The sequence below is a fragment of the Phalacrocorax carbo genome, chromosome Z, assembly GCF_963921805.1.
Source record: "Phalacrocorax carbo chromosome Z, bPhaCar2.1, whole genome shotgun sequence".
Classification (NCBI taxonomy): domain Eukaryota; kingdom Metazoa; phylum Chordata; class Aves; order Suliformes; family Phalacrocoracidae; genus Phalacrocorax; species Phalacrocorax carbo.
Window position 1 is genome coordinate 30936567 of NC_087548.1, and position 15016 is coordinate 30951582.

General features: G+C 48.9%; 1 protein-coding gene across 1 annotated transcript; it reads left to right on the plus strand.

The window, feature by feature from the left end:
• Positions 1-9458: 9458 nt before the first annotated feature.
• Positions 9459-13224, plus strand: DMRT2 (doublesex and mab-3 related transcription factor 2). Its single transcript, XM_064438102.1, has 3 exons — positions 9459-10039; positions 10120-10222; positions 11906-13224. The coding sequence occupies exons 1-3, from the start codon at positions 9599-9601 to the stop codon at positions 12928-12930; spliced, it is 1569 nt and encodes a 522-aa protein (XP_064294172.1). The 5' UTR covers positions 9459-9598; the 3' UTR covers positions 12931-13224.
• The last annotated feature ends 1792 nt before the right edge of the window (positions 13225-15016 follow it).

A 15016-nucleotide genomic window follows, 5' to 3' on the forward strand; every position in this document is an offset into this window, starting at 1 on the left:
CTCTTTGAGAAGAGCTGAGGCTCTTTCAGAAGTTTGTCCCCCATGTTGATTTGCACCTCCAGTTTGCATACAGGAGAGTTTTCTTGCTGGCTGGTACAACAGCATTGCCTGGGGATAGGGGGCTGCAGCACCAGCGGAAGGAAACAGCCCTTTCTGTTCTTCTGCCTTCTCTTCTGAGGAGGATTGTCACTGAGAAATGTATCTTACTCATGTCCCACCAAACTCCCTGCTCCTATCATCTTCTCTACCAGAGAAAGCACCAGCTTGTCCAGACTGGTGCTTCTGTATCTCTCCCTACCCCAAGTGCTGCCTCAGAGAGACCTTCAATGTGTGACTCCAAGCGCGACCCTTGGCTGGGCTATAGCATAGTCCGGCAAGGTCTGAACATGGGCGGGTGTCTCCCACGGCCCCTATCAGGAATGAAATAGAATGTTTCATTCTTGTAAGTGATACCTGTTTGAGTAAACATCCCTGGGTTCCTGTGATGTGTAACTAATGGAGTGCTAAACTCTCAGGGCTGGTTTAAGACTCAGAAAGTACACGTGTTGCCAATCCATCATGTTCCTAATACTAATTAACATAGCAGGGACACAATAAAGCCCCAGAACCTGCACACATTACCCAGCTCACATTACCACTCTATAACAGTCTCTCTATTGACCTAACAAAAGCACACATTGGAAAAATGAGACACAGTCTTTTCTGACTCAGCTAGACCTATTCAGCCAAAGAAGAGAGACGAGGACTCTCATTTATTATTGTCCATTGTTATTCTGGTATATCACGGAATGGAGTTATCAAACATGTACAATGACATTTCTACCTTGCCAGCACTTGTGTGTGTCACATGCTGCTGGGCAGGCAGCCTCAATGCAAGCAGAGCAGCCACTGACTTGTGGAGAGATGTGATTGCACTGGAGGGCATGTTCTGCTCCCACACAAGTAAAAGGAAAAACGTATTTTTTTATTTACTTCCCTGTTATTTGCAATGCAGTTACAATTAAAATCTTATTGTCCTTAAACTTTTAGTAATATAATTATCTTTAGTTCCTGGTATCAAACTAGTTCCTGTGTAGAGAAAGAGAAAAGGTAATAATTGGATTAAAATTCATTCTTGGGTAGATGAACATTTCTTTTTAGGTCACAGAAATTTTTTCTTGTATCAAAACACATTGACATCCCTGTAATACCCTCCTTTTAATGTATGGTAATTCCACTGACTTTAAGAAGCGCATGATGTACAGCCAAAGAAAAACTGGAAGGAATCCGGACAGCAAGAGATTAGCACATTCATGTTGCAGTGATCCCTAACTGAATGCAGTCTGGTTTTGTGGAAGTTGTGGGCAAGCCACCGTTTACTTTCACAATTTCATGGTTAGGATTTTATGGTGCCTCTGGCTGAAATCAGTAGAGTTCACTCACCAGCACTTGAGGCTGGAGTGTATCAGGCACATCTTTCAGTGGGCTGATTATGGAGAGCACTAGTTTAATCATTATGGCATGAAATTTTGGTACCTTGTTGAAGTGGTGGAAAGTTTTGTTTGTCAGTACACCACTAGGTCCTTGGGCACATTCTTGTCTTTGCTTATTTCTTGCTTAAAAATTTGGATGATTCTTCTTTTCCTGAACCAGCAGTTAGGGTGTGTCTTGCTGTCAGAAATGTGTTTTGAAAGAGTTTTCTCATCACTATTTAGGAAAAGGAGCTAGTAATTTATAGCTATATAATCCCCAAATTGTGTATCATCCAGGTCTCTAGTATGTCGTTAAACCAGGTGGTATCAACTGGTTAGACATTCTGGCTGAGGTGTTGGTGTTTCTTTGCTGCAGTCTGGTACAGGATGCAAAATGTCCCCTACAGACCAGGAAAGTGGGCCTTAAAGATAACATCCTTCAGGTGGGAATCACAGAGGTGTGTGGTGCCAGACCAATGTCAGCAAGGCGGTGCTGCCCAGCCCTGTGGCAGAGCAGCTCCTCTCACCTTCTCTCTGAGGTGAATAGTCACCTTCAAGAAGAACCACCAAGAATCTCTTCAAGCCCACTGTTTTGTGGATCATACTGCCAGCAAACTGGGCAGGCTGAATCTCTGAACAGCGTGTTGCCTTCTCTTTTAAGTCAAAGCCAATTATATATGTGCCTTACCCAATTTCCCCTGCAGTTGACACAGGAGGTTTTCTGTTGACCTCAGCAGAGCTGGTTACAGCGCTTTACTCCTAGAATTGGTTAATTTTATGCACTGAGTGGTTTGACACTTTGTGTAGTTGATATCATGTTGGATGGCCAAAGACCGCGAATTACTCAAGTGTCACAGATGTTAAATCATGAAGTAGATGACAGTGTGCTCGCTATGTCATATGATCTTAGCACAGTTTGTGGAATAGTCTTTTTTATTATTGCAAGTAATCATAAGTGCTGAAAAAATACTGTAAGTAAAATAGCATTTTTGAGTACAATGCATCCAATGTTCTTAATATATATACACATCTGCAATATGTTAAACTCAGACTTATGCCCATTTAATCTCAAGGATTTCAATGGGGTGTCTGTGTGGAATGAAGGGAAGAGTTTGATCCCTGCACCTTTCAGGAAGGCTTTATGCTTTAGATTTTCACCTAGATTTGTGTTTATAATAATAAACACAGCATTTATTAAATGTATATTTATAATACATTCCACACTAGAAATGGTCTATCTAGTGTAGGAATCATTTCAGGTGTTGTTTGCTTTTTCTTTGATGATTTCATCAGATAAATCTGACGTGTGGCCAACACAGTGCTAGATGCTTGGTCAGGATGGGCTCTGCTTACAGACACGGCCTTGATATCTATTCCAAGAGTCAAATTCAAGCCACTCAATAAGCTTATGAGAGGAAAAGAGTTTGAAGCAGTTACGGATCCCATGTTCCCCTTCACAGATGTAAGTCAGAACAAAAATGGATGCTCCAATCAGTCCTGCTCCCTTCTGCTATTTGGCAGATTCACAAGATGGGGTGGAGGTGCCTCTGCCCAACAAGAGTGTTTGCAAAACCACTGCTTAGCACTGCAACCAAGAGCACACCAAGGGCAGGGCAAGAGAAGCAGCAAATGAGAGGCCTCTAAATGTCCCTTAGCACACAGGTGCTTGTGTCCAGCCAGGGCATCTGTTAATTTCCTGTGGTAGCAATGCCATCCCTTCAGAAAGTCACCCTGGTGTCACCCCTCCATTTATATTGACTCTGAGGGGAGTCAGAGGTCCCAGTGATGGCAGCTTAGACAAAGGGACAAAGGCTGGCAGCAGCTGTATTCATCCCGCATCCAAAATACTTGGAAGGAATGATGTGTGGACCAAGTGTGTATGCTGGAAAACTCCCTGGATGTCAAAAAGTTTGTCACGCTGCTTGGGGTACTTAAAATACATCCAGTGCAAGGATACTACTTCCAGAGCCCTAAAAATACCTGTTTCTGTGTTCCATATACTTTTTGATTCTCCTGGTTTTGTCTCTGAACCCAGCTTCAAAAAAGCATAACAGATGTGCAGAAGTACTAGCTGAAAATAAAAGAAAAGGAAGAAACAAACTGCAAAATAGGGTCAGATTTCATTTGTATAACTGCAGAAATGTCTTCCACCTCAAAGATCACCTAAAATCTTCTGGAAAGGGGCCCTGCACCCAGAAATGCTTCCTTTTAAGTGTGGGAGGAGTTTGAGATGCATCAGCATCACACCTGCTGTATTGGCAGTTCATCCCTTGCTTTCCTGTTTCCCCAAGTGATACCCAAGAACCAAGTGAGTGGGAGTTCACAGTACCTGCACATGTCCATGTGCCACATGGATGTACTACACAGGGATGTACTACATGGGGTTGTACTACACACTGTTTTCTACACAGTTTTTGGAGATACAAACTCTCTCCATTCACTCCGACATGCTGTGAGTGCTGAGCAGATCCCGCTCACCTCTTACACCTTGGACATCTGCATACTCCATACTGGATCCATAAAGAGCCAGAGTCTGATACTTGTATTTGCATGGTGCAATACTGTACTATCTAATTGGTTCTACAAAGTTCCTTCGTAGTAGGAGTATTATGAGCAGCCTTTAGTGTGGCCTAGATACCTGCATGTATCAATATGGCCTGAGTCTGTCTGGCTTATTTTAACTGATACATTGCCAGATTCCAATGCTATTTTTCATGTTGACTAATACCTCAGGTCATCCTATCAATTTCAGTGAAGCTACGCAGAGACTGCAATGCTACCTAGTAAATGAGAACACAATCTCTCTAGTTACAGTTATGTGATTGAATTCTTACTGCTAAGCACAGCATAGCCTATCCAACTTATTTGATTTAGCAGGTGTCTTATTGGCATTTTAAATATTTTGCATATGATTATAATGCGTCCTGAGGGGGGGAGAAAAAGCCACCACAAAACAGTTTATTAGTAAGACTTCTTGCTGTTCCGCTAAAATATGGCAATCAAAAAGACAATTTACATAGCAGAGACTTGACCTTTACTTTCCAGGACTGTAAAATAAAACCCCAAACCCCACACTTTCGGCATCTGGTTGACATTTGAATAAAACTGCCAGAGTGCAAACAAGTTTTGAGACAACATCTCCAGCAAACTCTGCAGCGACTCTAAAAATATTCTTGGCTAAGTTACTTTTTAAGGCCATATGTTGAAAAAAAAAAAAACAACCCAAAACTTCACTAGAATTTATTGCAACAAGAGATTTGCCAAACTACTTAAGACATTTGGGAAGATTATAGTGAAGTGCGTTAGTTGCTGACTTGACAATTTGCTATGCTCACTGCTTGTATATTGGATTCTTGATATTCACGCTGAGAGTTAATCCAACTTTCTAGTACATTTTAGCAAAAGACCTGCCAAATGTCTACTGGCTTATTAAATGCTGGCAAACCAAAGGTCAGCCTTGTTTATAAGCCACAGCAAAGCTGCAGCAGATGGCACACCAAGCCCTCCTCATGGCATTTTTCTTGTTTAAATCCAAAATTCCAGGACAGGATTGGATAAGGACTGGTTTGGACTGGTTTTGACCTGGAGTCTCTCTAGGTCTGCCCCAATGTCCCCTGGCCATGAACCTGGAGGCTGCAGAAGAGAGAGTTCTAGTTCCACTGAGCCATGTTTCTTCCTTCACCTAATTCTCACCGTGCCTGTGCAGTGCCGTTTGCAGAGACATGGGCCAGAATGTGCCCCCTGGTGCAGCCCTGGTGAGCGGACTAAGCCCCCCGCCACAGAGGGCAAACCTGCCCTTCCTTCACAGCCCACACCTGCCTCCTGTCTGGGAGCTCATGCCTTCTCCCAGGCAGCGGCCATGGGGAAAAGTGCTGTACATGGGAAAACCTGCTGCACCCTGTGCCCAACCCAAAGCTTTCCAAGTCCATGGAAAATGTTCTGTCGATGCCTCCGGACTTCCCTTTAGCCTTTCCTAACTGTGCCTGAAGTGGCAATTCTGCTCTGCTCACCGTTACTGCTTTTGATATCAATCAGGTTTTATGCAACTGAAGATTATCCTGGTATGATACACAAGACCCTTGCCCTCCTTGACAAAACAAACATTCCTACAAAGGCAGTGAAATCACTCTCAGAGTCCATAAAATTTTCTTCCATATCATGCTATAGTGAACACATTACCTCGACATTTCTTACATCCTTATTATATGTATTTATTATATTTATTTGACTGACATGCAGGAATAACAGAAAATTCCTCCTCTGACTCTGTATCTGGCTGCTTTACAAATATGCTAGGTAGCAAAGGATTAAAAAAAGTAAGCAATTAAATGCTTGTTTAAAACACAAACATGAAAAAATATAAAACTTGCTTGTTTAAAACGTTTTCAGGTACAATCGGTTTAGAAAAGTCTGCGTGATAAAAATCTCATCCAGGTTTACCTTAGTTAAAGTGCTGTTTGCAAGAGACAGAGGGAGTCAGATGTAGAAAAAACCCGTACGTTTTAATAGAAGAAAACTGCAAAAGAAATAACGTTTTTTAGCGGTTGGATAATACCGGAAAAGGTGATCACCTGGGAAATTGAGATACCGGAAAATTGAGGTCACCTGGGAAACCTCAACACGTTCGCTGGAGCAAATGCACGGCAACTTTACGTCCCGCGGAGAAGTCTGCCTTCCCTGGCCGTATCCCGGGCTAAAGCGTCCCATCAGGGGACCCCGGGAGTTGCCTCGGGGCGCGGGCGCGGCGGGAGCCCCCGGCCGGCACCGGGATCCCGGGCCGGGGGCAGCGGCAATTTGTTTCAGATTAACTGGTAACATCTCTGACCAAACAAGCGGCGGGGATCTCCAGCGTTTGGCAATGTAATCTGCTGCCGACGGCGCGGGGAGAGGGCAAGATCAAAGCATTCCTCCCGGGGAAATTGCACCCCGGGCTGCCGTTTGGTTAGCCTGCCCTAACCTTGCTAATAAATTTCCCGGGAGGAAAGGAGGGCCGGGGGAGCAGGGGGACCGCGGCACCGGCACCGGCACCTGCACGCCCGCCCGCCATCCCCGCCGCACGGGAGAGCGATGCAAAGCAGGGCCCGCGGCTGGGCGCCGGCACCCCACCGCCCCCGCCGGCTTTCCATGCAGGAGACCTGCTTGCAGTCCTTAAAAAGCCGCGGAGCTGCTCTTCCTCTCCGCTTTTCGCGGGCCGGGCCGGGTGCTGCGCCGCCCGCGCAGGCCCGAGGACCCATCCCCGGCCCCCCGTGGGGGTCGGGCGCATCACAGGCCCCCCTCGGGCGGTGCGGGTCCCGGGGAGACCGCGGGAGGCACGGGCAAGGGCATGCAGGGGAGGGTCTGAGGCAGCCTGGGAGCATCTCAGCGGCCCGGGCCGTGGGCACCCGCTCCGGAAACGCAGGGGTCGGGGTGGCGGGGCGCTCCAGAGGGGAGCGTTGTGGCGGAGCAGGTGGATGCACAGTTGCACATCGCCGGCCTCGCTGCCTTCCCTCGCGTGGAACCCAGCGCCGATCCCGGCGCGGCATTTGCCCGCGTCACCTCGCAGCGGGCACGGGTGACACCACTGCCCACAGCAGGGGCTGAGCGGGAGCGGAGGCACCCGCGGCGCGGAAGCGGGAGCAGGGGTGCCGGCCGGAGAGCTTCCCCTCCCGCGGCTGGGTCCCGCCGGAGGACGGCGGAGGCACCGCTCCCTCCCGGCGAGGAAGCGGGCGGGAGGCTGGATGGGAGCGCAATCGCGCCGCGCAGCCCGGCGCAAACAAGGGGGGAAGAAGAAAGCTATGCAAACACGCTTTAAAATCATGGCTGGGTTTCACAGTTCCCTGTGGATAAGGTAAACAGGAGGCGAACTGTTTTGTAATTTACTCCAGCGGCCCGCAGAATCGTACTTTGTAATTTGGTGTCAGTTTACAAGCAAAGGGGACTTCTGTTTCCTAACCTAGCAGGTCCTTTGTCATGCCTGTGCCTTTTAAGAGGGACCCCAAGGGGGAAAGTGGAATTCCTTGGGAATTTGCCTTTTAGTCATGCTTGTAAGTCAAACGGTAGCCAGGCTCTCTTTTGGGATGAATAATACCTGCCGTCGGGGGATGCGCTCCGCTCTCGCCGCTCTCCCGGCGGGAGGACCCGGGGAGCGGTGCGGACCGGGAGGACAAACGCTCCCTCGGGACAACCCGTCCCTGCCCGCCTGCCTTGCCGCCGGTGCCCACGCCCGTCCCGCCGCCTCAAGGCGCCGCTTGCCCGCCGGCCTCCGTCCCGAAGGGCTGCGAGAGCAGGGTTTTTCCGTGCCGAACCGGTGGCCGGCAGCCGGTCCGTGTGAGTTGATGCCCGTGTTTATTATACACATGAACATTATAAGTGTTTATTATACACAGGCACCGCTCAGGGACAGAACAAAATATTTTCCCTTTTCAGAGAATAGTTTCAGCCGTATGTTCTGCATGTTTTCGATCAGCGCACCGGTGGAGAACTGATGGTCTCCCTCATGCCTTGCTTTGTTTTTTTTTTTTTTTCCTTCTTTCTTTCCCTGTGATGCCCTGTTTAAATTCGCTAGCCCTTCTCTTGCCCGCTGCCGAACGCGGCCGAGGCGTATTTTGCCCCGTTCTGTCCCCGTGGGAATTCCCATTTTCACCGACGGACGCAGCGAGCTCTAACACCTCGCTGGCACGGCGGAGGCTTTGTGCCTTAGAGCTGCTGTCGCTCCCTGTTTTGGGGGACCAGGGGCATCCCCCAATTTCGGAAGAGCAGCCTCAGGGAGTGGGGGCCTGGTGGGGGGGAGAAAGTTACTCAATAGCCCAGCGGTCGGTGGAAAACGCCACTGATGGGAGAGAATGGTAAAAAACAAACGAATGTTTTCCCGCGCCTTGATTCGCGAGCGGGCAAAAAAGCCTCACCCTGCTGCCACGAGTGCTCTCCGCTCGCGGGGCGAGCGACGCGAACGACCGCGAACGAAAATGGCTGTGGCTGTTTCAGCCTGTTAAAACCGCGCCCCCGGTCCGCTCCGCGGTCAGGGGTACGCCGCACCACGGAGCTGGTTTCTTAGCGGTCACCGTCACGCGCGTTACCGTCTTTTCTCTCTTTCTTTCCTCTCTCTGTCCCCCTCCCCCACCTCCCCGCTCCCGCCTCTTTTTTGCCCTAAAATTGAAGATCGCGGCCTCACCGCCGGCTCACGCTTCCCGCCCGGCGCGGCGGTGGCGGGGACCGCCTCCCCCGCTCCCGCCCGCACCCACGAGCGAGCGGCGGGCGGCCGTCGCGGGCGCGGGGGGGAAGGCGGGGCGGCGGCGTCGCGGGCCAATCAGAGGCGCGGCCGCGCGGAGCGGGCCCAATGGGCGGCGGCGGCGGCCGGCGCTGATAATGCGGCGGGGCCGGCGCGGCGGGCACTGTGCCGCGGGGCGGGCGCGGCGAGGGCGCGGCGGGTGCCAGCCCCGGCCCTGGTGCGGCGAGTGCGCACCCACAGCCACGCACGGCACGGTGCGGCGCGCCACTCCGCGACTTAGCCACCGCCCGACGGCGCGGCGTCCCGCCTGTCGGGGAGCCTTGCATCCCCAGGTGCGGGGATCGGGGGTTCCCAGCCTCTGAGCTGCGGGGACCGGGGGCGGGGGGAGCTGAGTGGCGCCCGCACCGCCTGCCAGAATCGGGCGCTGAACTCTGGTAAGTGCAAAGTGCGGGAGGAAGGATGGGGAGGCCGGCTGGGAGGAGGTGGGGGTCCGAAGACACGGCTCCCGCCGTGCAGAGAGCTCCAGCAGCTGTCTGGAGCTAACAGCGGCGGTGTGCGAAGACCAGGTGTTCCCTACCTGTCCCTCCCTAAGACTGAACGCGGCGGGCAGGAGGGCTGTCCGGATCCTGAAATAAACAGGCCCCTGTGAGGACCTGACAGCCCCGCAGCCCTGCGGCGCTGGGCGTCGCCGTGGGGCGCGCCGTCCCGCATCCTCCGCCACTGGAGTCGCGCTCCTGCCTGCGACGGGCAGCACGGTTCCCCGGCAAGCCGAGGCGGGCGGGTGGGAGGCGACCGTCGAGAATAAGCCGGGCCCTGAGTGGGTCACGGGGGAAGAGACCCGAGCGGACGGTAAGGGGGGAGATGACATCCCAAGAGGGCTCTGCCGTGACTTCCCGACGGGGACGCATCGCGGCGGGCCGGGCGGCGGCGAACACCTGGGATGCCGGGCGTGTGCCCCGGCTGCCGTCCCACTGCGGGGGCGGGCGGCCTGACCCCTCTCTTGCAGCCGCGCCGCCGAGAAGCCATGGCTGAAGGACAAGCCGCCGACGACTGGGAGATCGACGTGGAGAGCGTGGAGGGGGAGGCGGCCGAGTCTCCCGGCGCGCCGCGCAGCAGCGCCGGCCCGGAGGAGGAAGAAGAGGAGGAGGAAGGCAAGGAGGCGGCGGCGGCGGCTGCAGCCCGGCGGCAGGGCGAGCCGCGGAAGCTGAGCCGCACGCCCAAGTGCGCCCGGTGCCGCAACCACGGCGTGGTGTCGTGCCTGAAGGGACACAAGCGGTTCTGCCGCTGGCGCGACTGCCAGTGTGCCAACTGCCTGCTGGTGGTGGAGCGGCAGCGCGTCATGGCCGCCCAGGTTGCGCTCCGACGGCAGCAGGCCACAGAGGTGAGAGGGGACGGGATGGGACGGGACGGGACGAGGCGGGCGGCCCCCGGGCTGACGGCGCCGCCCGATCGCTCTCCTAGGACAAGAAGGGTCTGGCGGGGAAGCAGGCGAGCCTGGAGCGCAAAGCCGTCTACCAGAGGCACGTCCGGACGCCCAGCCTCCTGGCCAAGAGCATCCTGGAAGGTAAGGGCATCCCCCGCCCTTCCTGGGGCTCCCCCATACTCCCGCAGTACCGGCCGCCAGCGAGGAAAGCCCGCTTTGCCGCGGGAAGGACGCACAGCTCCCGGCCGAGGCGCGGCTGCTCACGGACACGCGTAAAATGCAGCATTATTTCCCGAAATAAACGAGGAACGGCGTTAGAGCGCACTCCGCTACCCGCGCCGGACGGCGGGGGCTCCGAGGGCACCGGCACCCGCGACCCTTCGGCTCCTGCCCTTCATGGCTGGAATCGATGGGGCAGAATTTCAGTTCCCCTCCTCACCCCCCCCCCCCCCCCCCATCTCCACCGCCCCTCCCTGCTCAAAATAATGCCTGAATCGCTAGCAACGGTAATTTGAAATTTGAGAGCTACTGTTACAAGCTGACATTCTTTTTACATGACTACCCAGCAGCGTTCTGCAGTGCAGGGTAATTTATTCGCGGGCGTTTTTATCAACAAATGAGTAAATCAGTTAGGGTTTTTTTTTTTACTTTTGATCTGAACGCCTAACACAGCAGCACCGTTTGCTGCATTATCAGTAGTAAGGCGCGCGTAGTAGGCTGCTCATATTTTTTTCTTCTGTCGAAAATATTAACTGTGGAAAAATGACATTTTAAATATGGATATTTTAGTGAGAGGGTGTATTTTTTGTTCCTCACTCCCTCTTCGGATACTGCCCAAATTTATTTCTATGTCTGCTTTAATTACTTTCCAAACTGTACCCCTCCAAAGCATTACCGTTCTTAAATCTAGCCTCCTCCCCCCCTCCCGAAAGCTCTTTTCTTTGCTTGTGCAAGGTAATTAAAATTTTGTCCTGTTAGAAACCTCTAATTTTCATCTACAGTTCACTTTTTAAAAAAACCAAAACTCTTCTGTATTCTTTCCTCTAACTTATCTTAACTTTCTTTTTCTTTTCTCCTAGTTCTCCTTGGAATTTTCTACCATCTCTAGCAATGTGTACGTAGTGATCCATCTTTAGAGAATAGAAAAGGCATCAGCTGTAGGTATAGATATTTTCCTTGGCAAGGGGGAAACCTGTGTGAGGGGAATGGGAGTGAAAACAGGTAAAACCCTGTTCTCCTTACTCATATACATAGTTCCATTAATTCAATGGTATCACTTGTCTGGGTAAAGCAAACAGGATTGGACCCTATCGGTTATATTAAATTAATCCAGTTAGCCTGATAACTGAATACACTGGAGACTGGATTTCTATGTTTTATTGAAGTTCTCTTTTAGTTCAGAAGAAATACAATATTTGAATACTTTCCATATTTGTTGAAAATGGATGATTATCTCCTTAAGCTGCATGATGCAATACCAGTCATAACACACAGCAGGGTTTTGCTTCCCCCCCCGCGCCCCCTGATCTGCTGTTTTGGAATTGTTTTTTAAAGTTACTAATCAGCTAGCTTTGAAGGAACTGACACATTGCAGAGGAACAGGGCTTGTTTATGTGCGTTGAGGAACTAGTACTTAATGTGCCTTGCGGCTCAGGGAGCTAAGCCTCTGTGACACACTGACTTCAGCAGGAGCTGACTGTGTCCAGGGTTTGCAGCAAGTGCTTGGTGCCTGACTGGACTGGCTCCAAACGGAGCCCTTTTGCAAAAAGAGCTTTAATGTTTTTCTTATGCAGCTTCGTTCCTAATGCTGCTTTGTTGTTTTAGGTTACCGTCCTATTCCAACAGACCCTTACCTGGGAGGGAATTCACCCTTGCCACCCCCTGTAAGTGACAGGATGAGAAAGAGACGGGCTTTTGCTGATAAAGAGTTGGAGAACATTATGCTAGAGAGAGAGTATAAAGAGAGAGAGATGACAGAAGCTACACAAGCAGCTGCCCTTTTTCTCCCTAACCGCATGATGCATGGAGCTGAATACAACTCGTATAAAACAGCCTTCAACACTACTCAAGCTGATACTCCGAACAAGGAGTTTTGTAACTTTTTACCAGCCTGCCTTGACCTAAGCATGCAGTATTCAGGATCTAGCAACGTGGAACTGATTTCCTCAAATGTCAGTGTAGCTACTACCTACAGGCAGTATCCCCTTTCTTCTAGGTTCTTAGTGTGGCCAAAATGTGGCCCCATTAGTGATGCTCTCCTCTACCAGCAATGCCTGTTAAACGCTACTACTGTCCAAGCCCTCAAACCTGGGGCAGGCTGGGATGCCAAGGTCTCACAAAGTCAGGACTGTCCAAACACTGAGCAGGACATCATGTCTCCAAAACTGGAAAATGCACTCATTCTGACCCCCTCACAAGACATTCAGCAGTCATGTAATGAGATACCATGCCTTCCTCAGGAAGCTCGTGAGAGGTCAGCTTTCTCTCCTCCAAAAAGGACTTTCTCTCACATTTCTGATAAGGATTCTCTGGCTCCTCAGGAACAGATACTAAGCAAGATCAGCAAAGATAGTACCAAGCCCCCTCCACCACTCAAATACAATCCATTTCAGTTGCTCTTCCAGCAAACCCTTCCTGACAGATCAGGAGCAGAGTTGAGAACATCATTTGTGAAAGAGACTTTCGAAGATGCTTCCAAGAAATACAGGGAGTGTGGCATTAAAAAGAACCAAAAATACAAGTTTACAATAGACAAAAGTGAGAAAGACTTCTCTGGGGCCAAACAAGCCACAACAAAACTTTCAACAACTGAGCCACTGTCATTTTCTGTTGAGTCCATCCTTAAATGACCTTCTTCTGGCATTGCTAACGGCTCTCAATAAATAAACTATACCTTCAGTGTAGAGAGTTTGTATGCTTTTCCTTCTGCAGAATTGCTACTGCTTGCCTTGTCGCTTAGAAGATTTGTAAAGAGGAATTTCTGCTGTAAGTGGTAATTCTTTCTTTTATCTCAAAATGATGTAGCAAAATATGCATGCTTTCTTTTCTGGAAAAATAATAGTTTTTAAAGATTGAAACTGCATGTACAGACTGTAAAGGGTGGTTATTTTAAGCAGCACTTCAAACTATTCAATAAAATGAGATTACCTACAAGCACAGACGTATTCCCTGTCTCTGTTTTGTCTCTAGTATCCCACAGGCAAGTATGTCCTACTTTCAGAATATACTTATTCTTTTATCTGCTGTTATCAATGTACTTACTAGTTATCTTCATGGGGTAAGTGGTAATTTCTGCTTTGAACCTCCAGTAACTAAGAGAAGAAGTAACAACAGTGCATGTAGGCTGGTGTGAATTCACAAGACTGTTTTTATTAACTTAAGTGAGGTTTGGATCAGATTCCAAATGCCTTTCTTATTCTGAAGGGGGAGTGCCTATTAGCATTAAAAACTGGTGTATTCCACACATCTCTTTAAAAGCTTCTGTTCCTAAAGCAGAAGAGTTACTAGATTGGGTTTGAGGAGAATGGCTCTGCCGAGCTTTTGGATAAAACATTAGCATTTTTTAAAATTCAGTTTTTGAGTGTAAGGTCTGCTTTTATTTCTTTTTTCCTTTTTTTTTTTTTTTTTTAAATATTCGGCTGATTTTACTCTGGATTTTCACCCGCTTGAATATTTCCCTCCTGAAAATGTTTTACCTTTGACCAGCAAGAGTCTGAGATTCTTGTATTGTGGTAATTGAAATGACCTTTAGGCTGTAAAAATGATGCACAGGATCATCACTGCTAATGAGAAATCAACCCATAATCTCTCAGTTTTGTTATTCTATGCCCTTTTGCAGGATAGCAGAAATAAAGAAGATTAACCAGTAGAATTTACCTGGGAACCTGAAATGCCCTCAAGGTTATAAAAAAAGATGTTACCAGCTCTCATTATGACTGGGTGTGAAGCTTTCTAAATTAATGATTTTATAAGTTTTCCCCTATATGTTACTGCTAGCACATCTAGTGCTAATTGGTAACACCTTGGTTATCTTCCTTCCTTAATATCTTTACCCCTCAGACAGTGCTCAGCCAGTTGAAAGGAGCTGTGGTTTGTTCTTATTTTTTTTATTATTTTCTAAGGACAATTTTTGTTTGTTTTTTTTGTGAGCAGAAAATAATATTTGCTGATTTTATTACACTCACTGCATAGGTTAAATGCTTATTTTTTTATGAATAAATTTAAGCCTGTGAATTTCTGATTCTCCGGAAGTCTTTAGTGTTTCTGTTGGGAGTGGTGTTGCTGAATAGCAGGTCCCTTTTCATGGATGGGAAGAGTCATCTGTCGTGTGTGCTTTTCTAAGTGACGTTGCTAAAGCACAAACACTTTGGAGGAAATACATTTTATGTAATGTAAATTTTTACATAACACATCTTACACAGCATATAAAAATGTTATGTCAGGAATGTAAACAAATTTGTTGTAATTTCAAAGATTCTTGGACACTAGCTGTTTTTCACTTTTCAAAAATATTCATACTAACTAGATTTTGTCTAGCCAAAAATAGATTTCAAATGCAGTGAGATGCTTTTCATTTTTTCAAACTCTGTCTTTTTTCCAGTTGCCATTAGAGGGAGTTTTGACTTACTCGAGAGCTGAACCTGCTTGTTCATCAGTTTAGCAGTCAGACTAAGCTGAGCAGCTTTTACCCGGAGTAAATGGAGTGAAATTCTTCACATTTCATATCTGTTTACTTTCACCACAGCTTCCTTCTTGGGCTTAGTTGAACATTAAATGTTAACAAAGGGTTTTAATTTAAGCAGGGTTTCCTTTGTTATTAAAAATATGATTTGTTTGGTTTTTTGAGCTGCTGGCATAAACTGGGATGACAGATGAGAGTTCAGCAATCTATGTGGTGAACCAATATTGGATACGGGAATTAGTCCCACATAAATA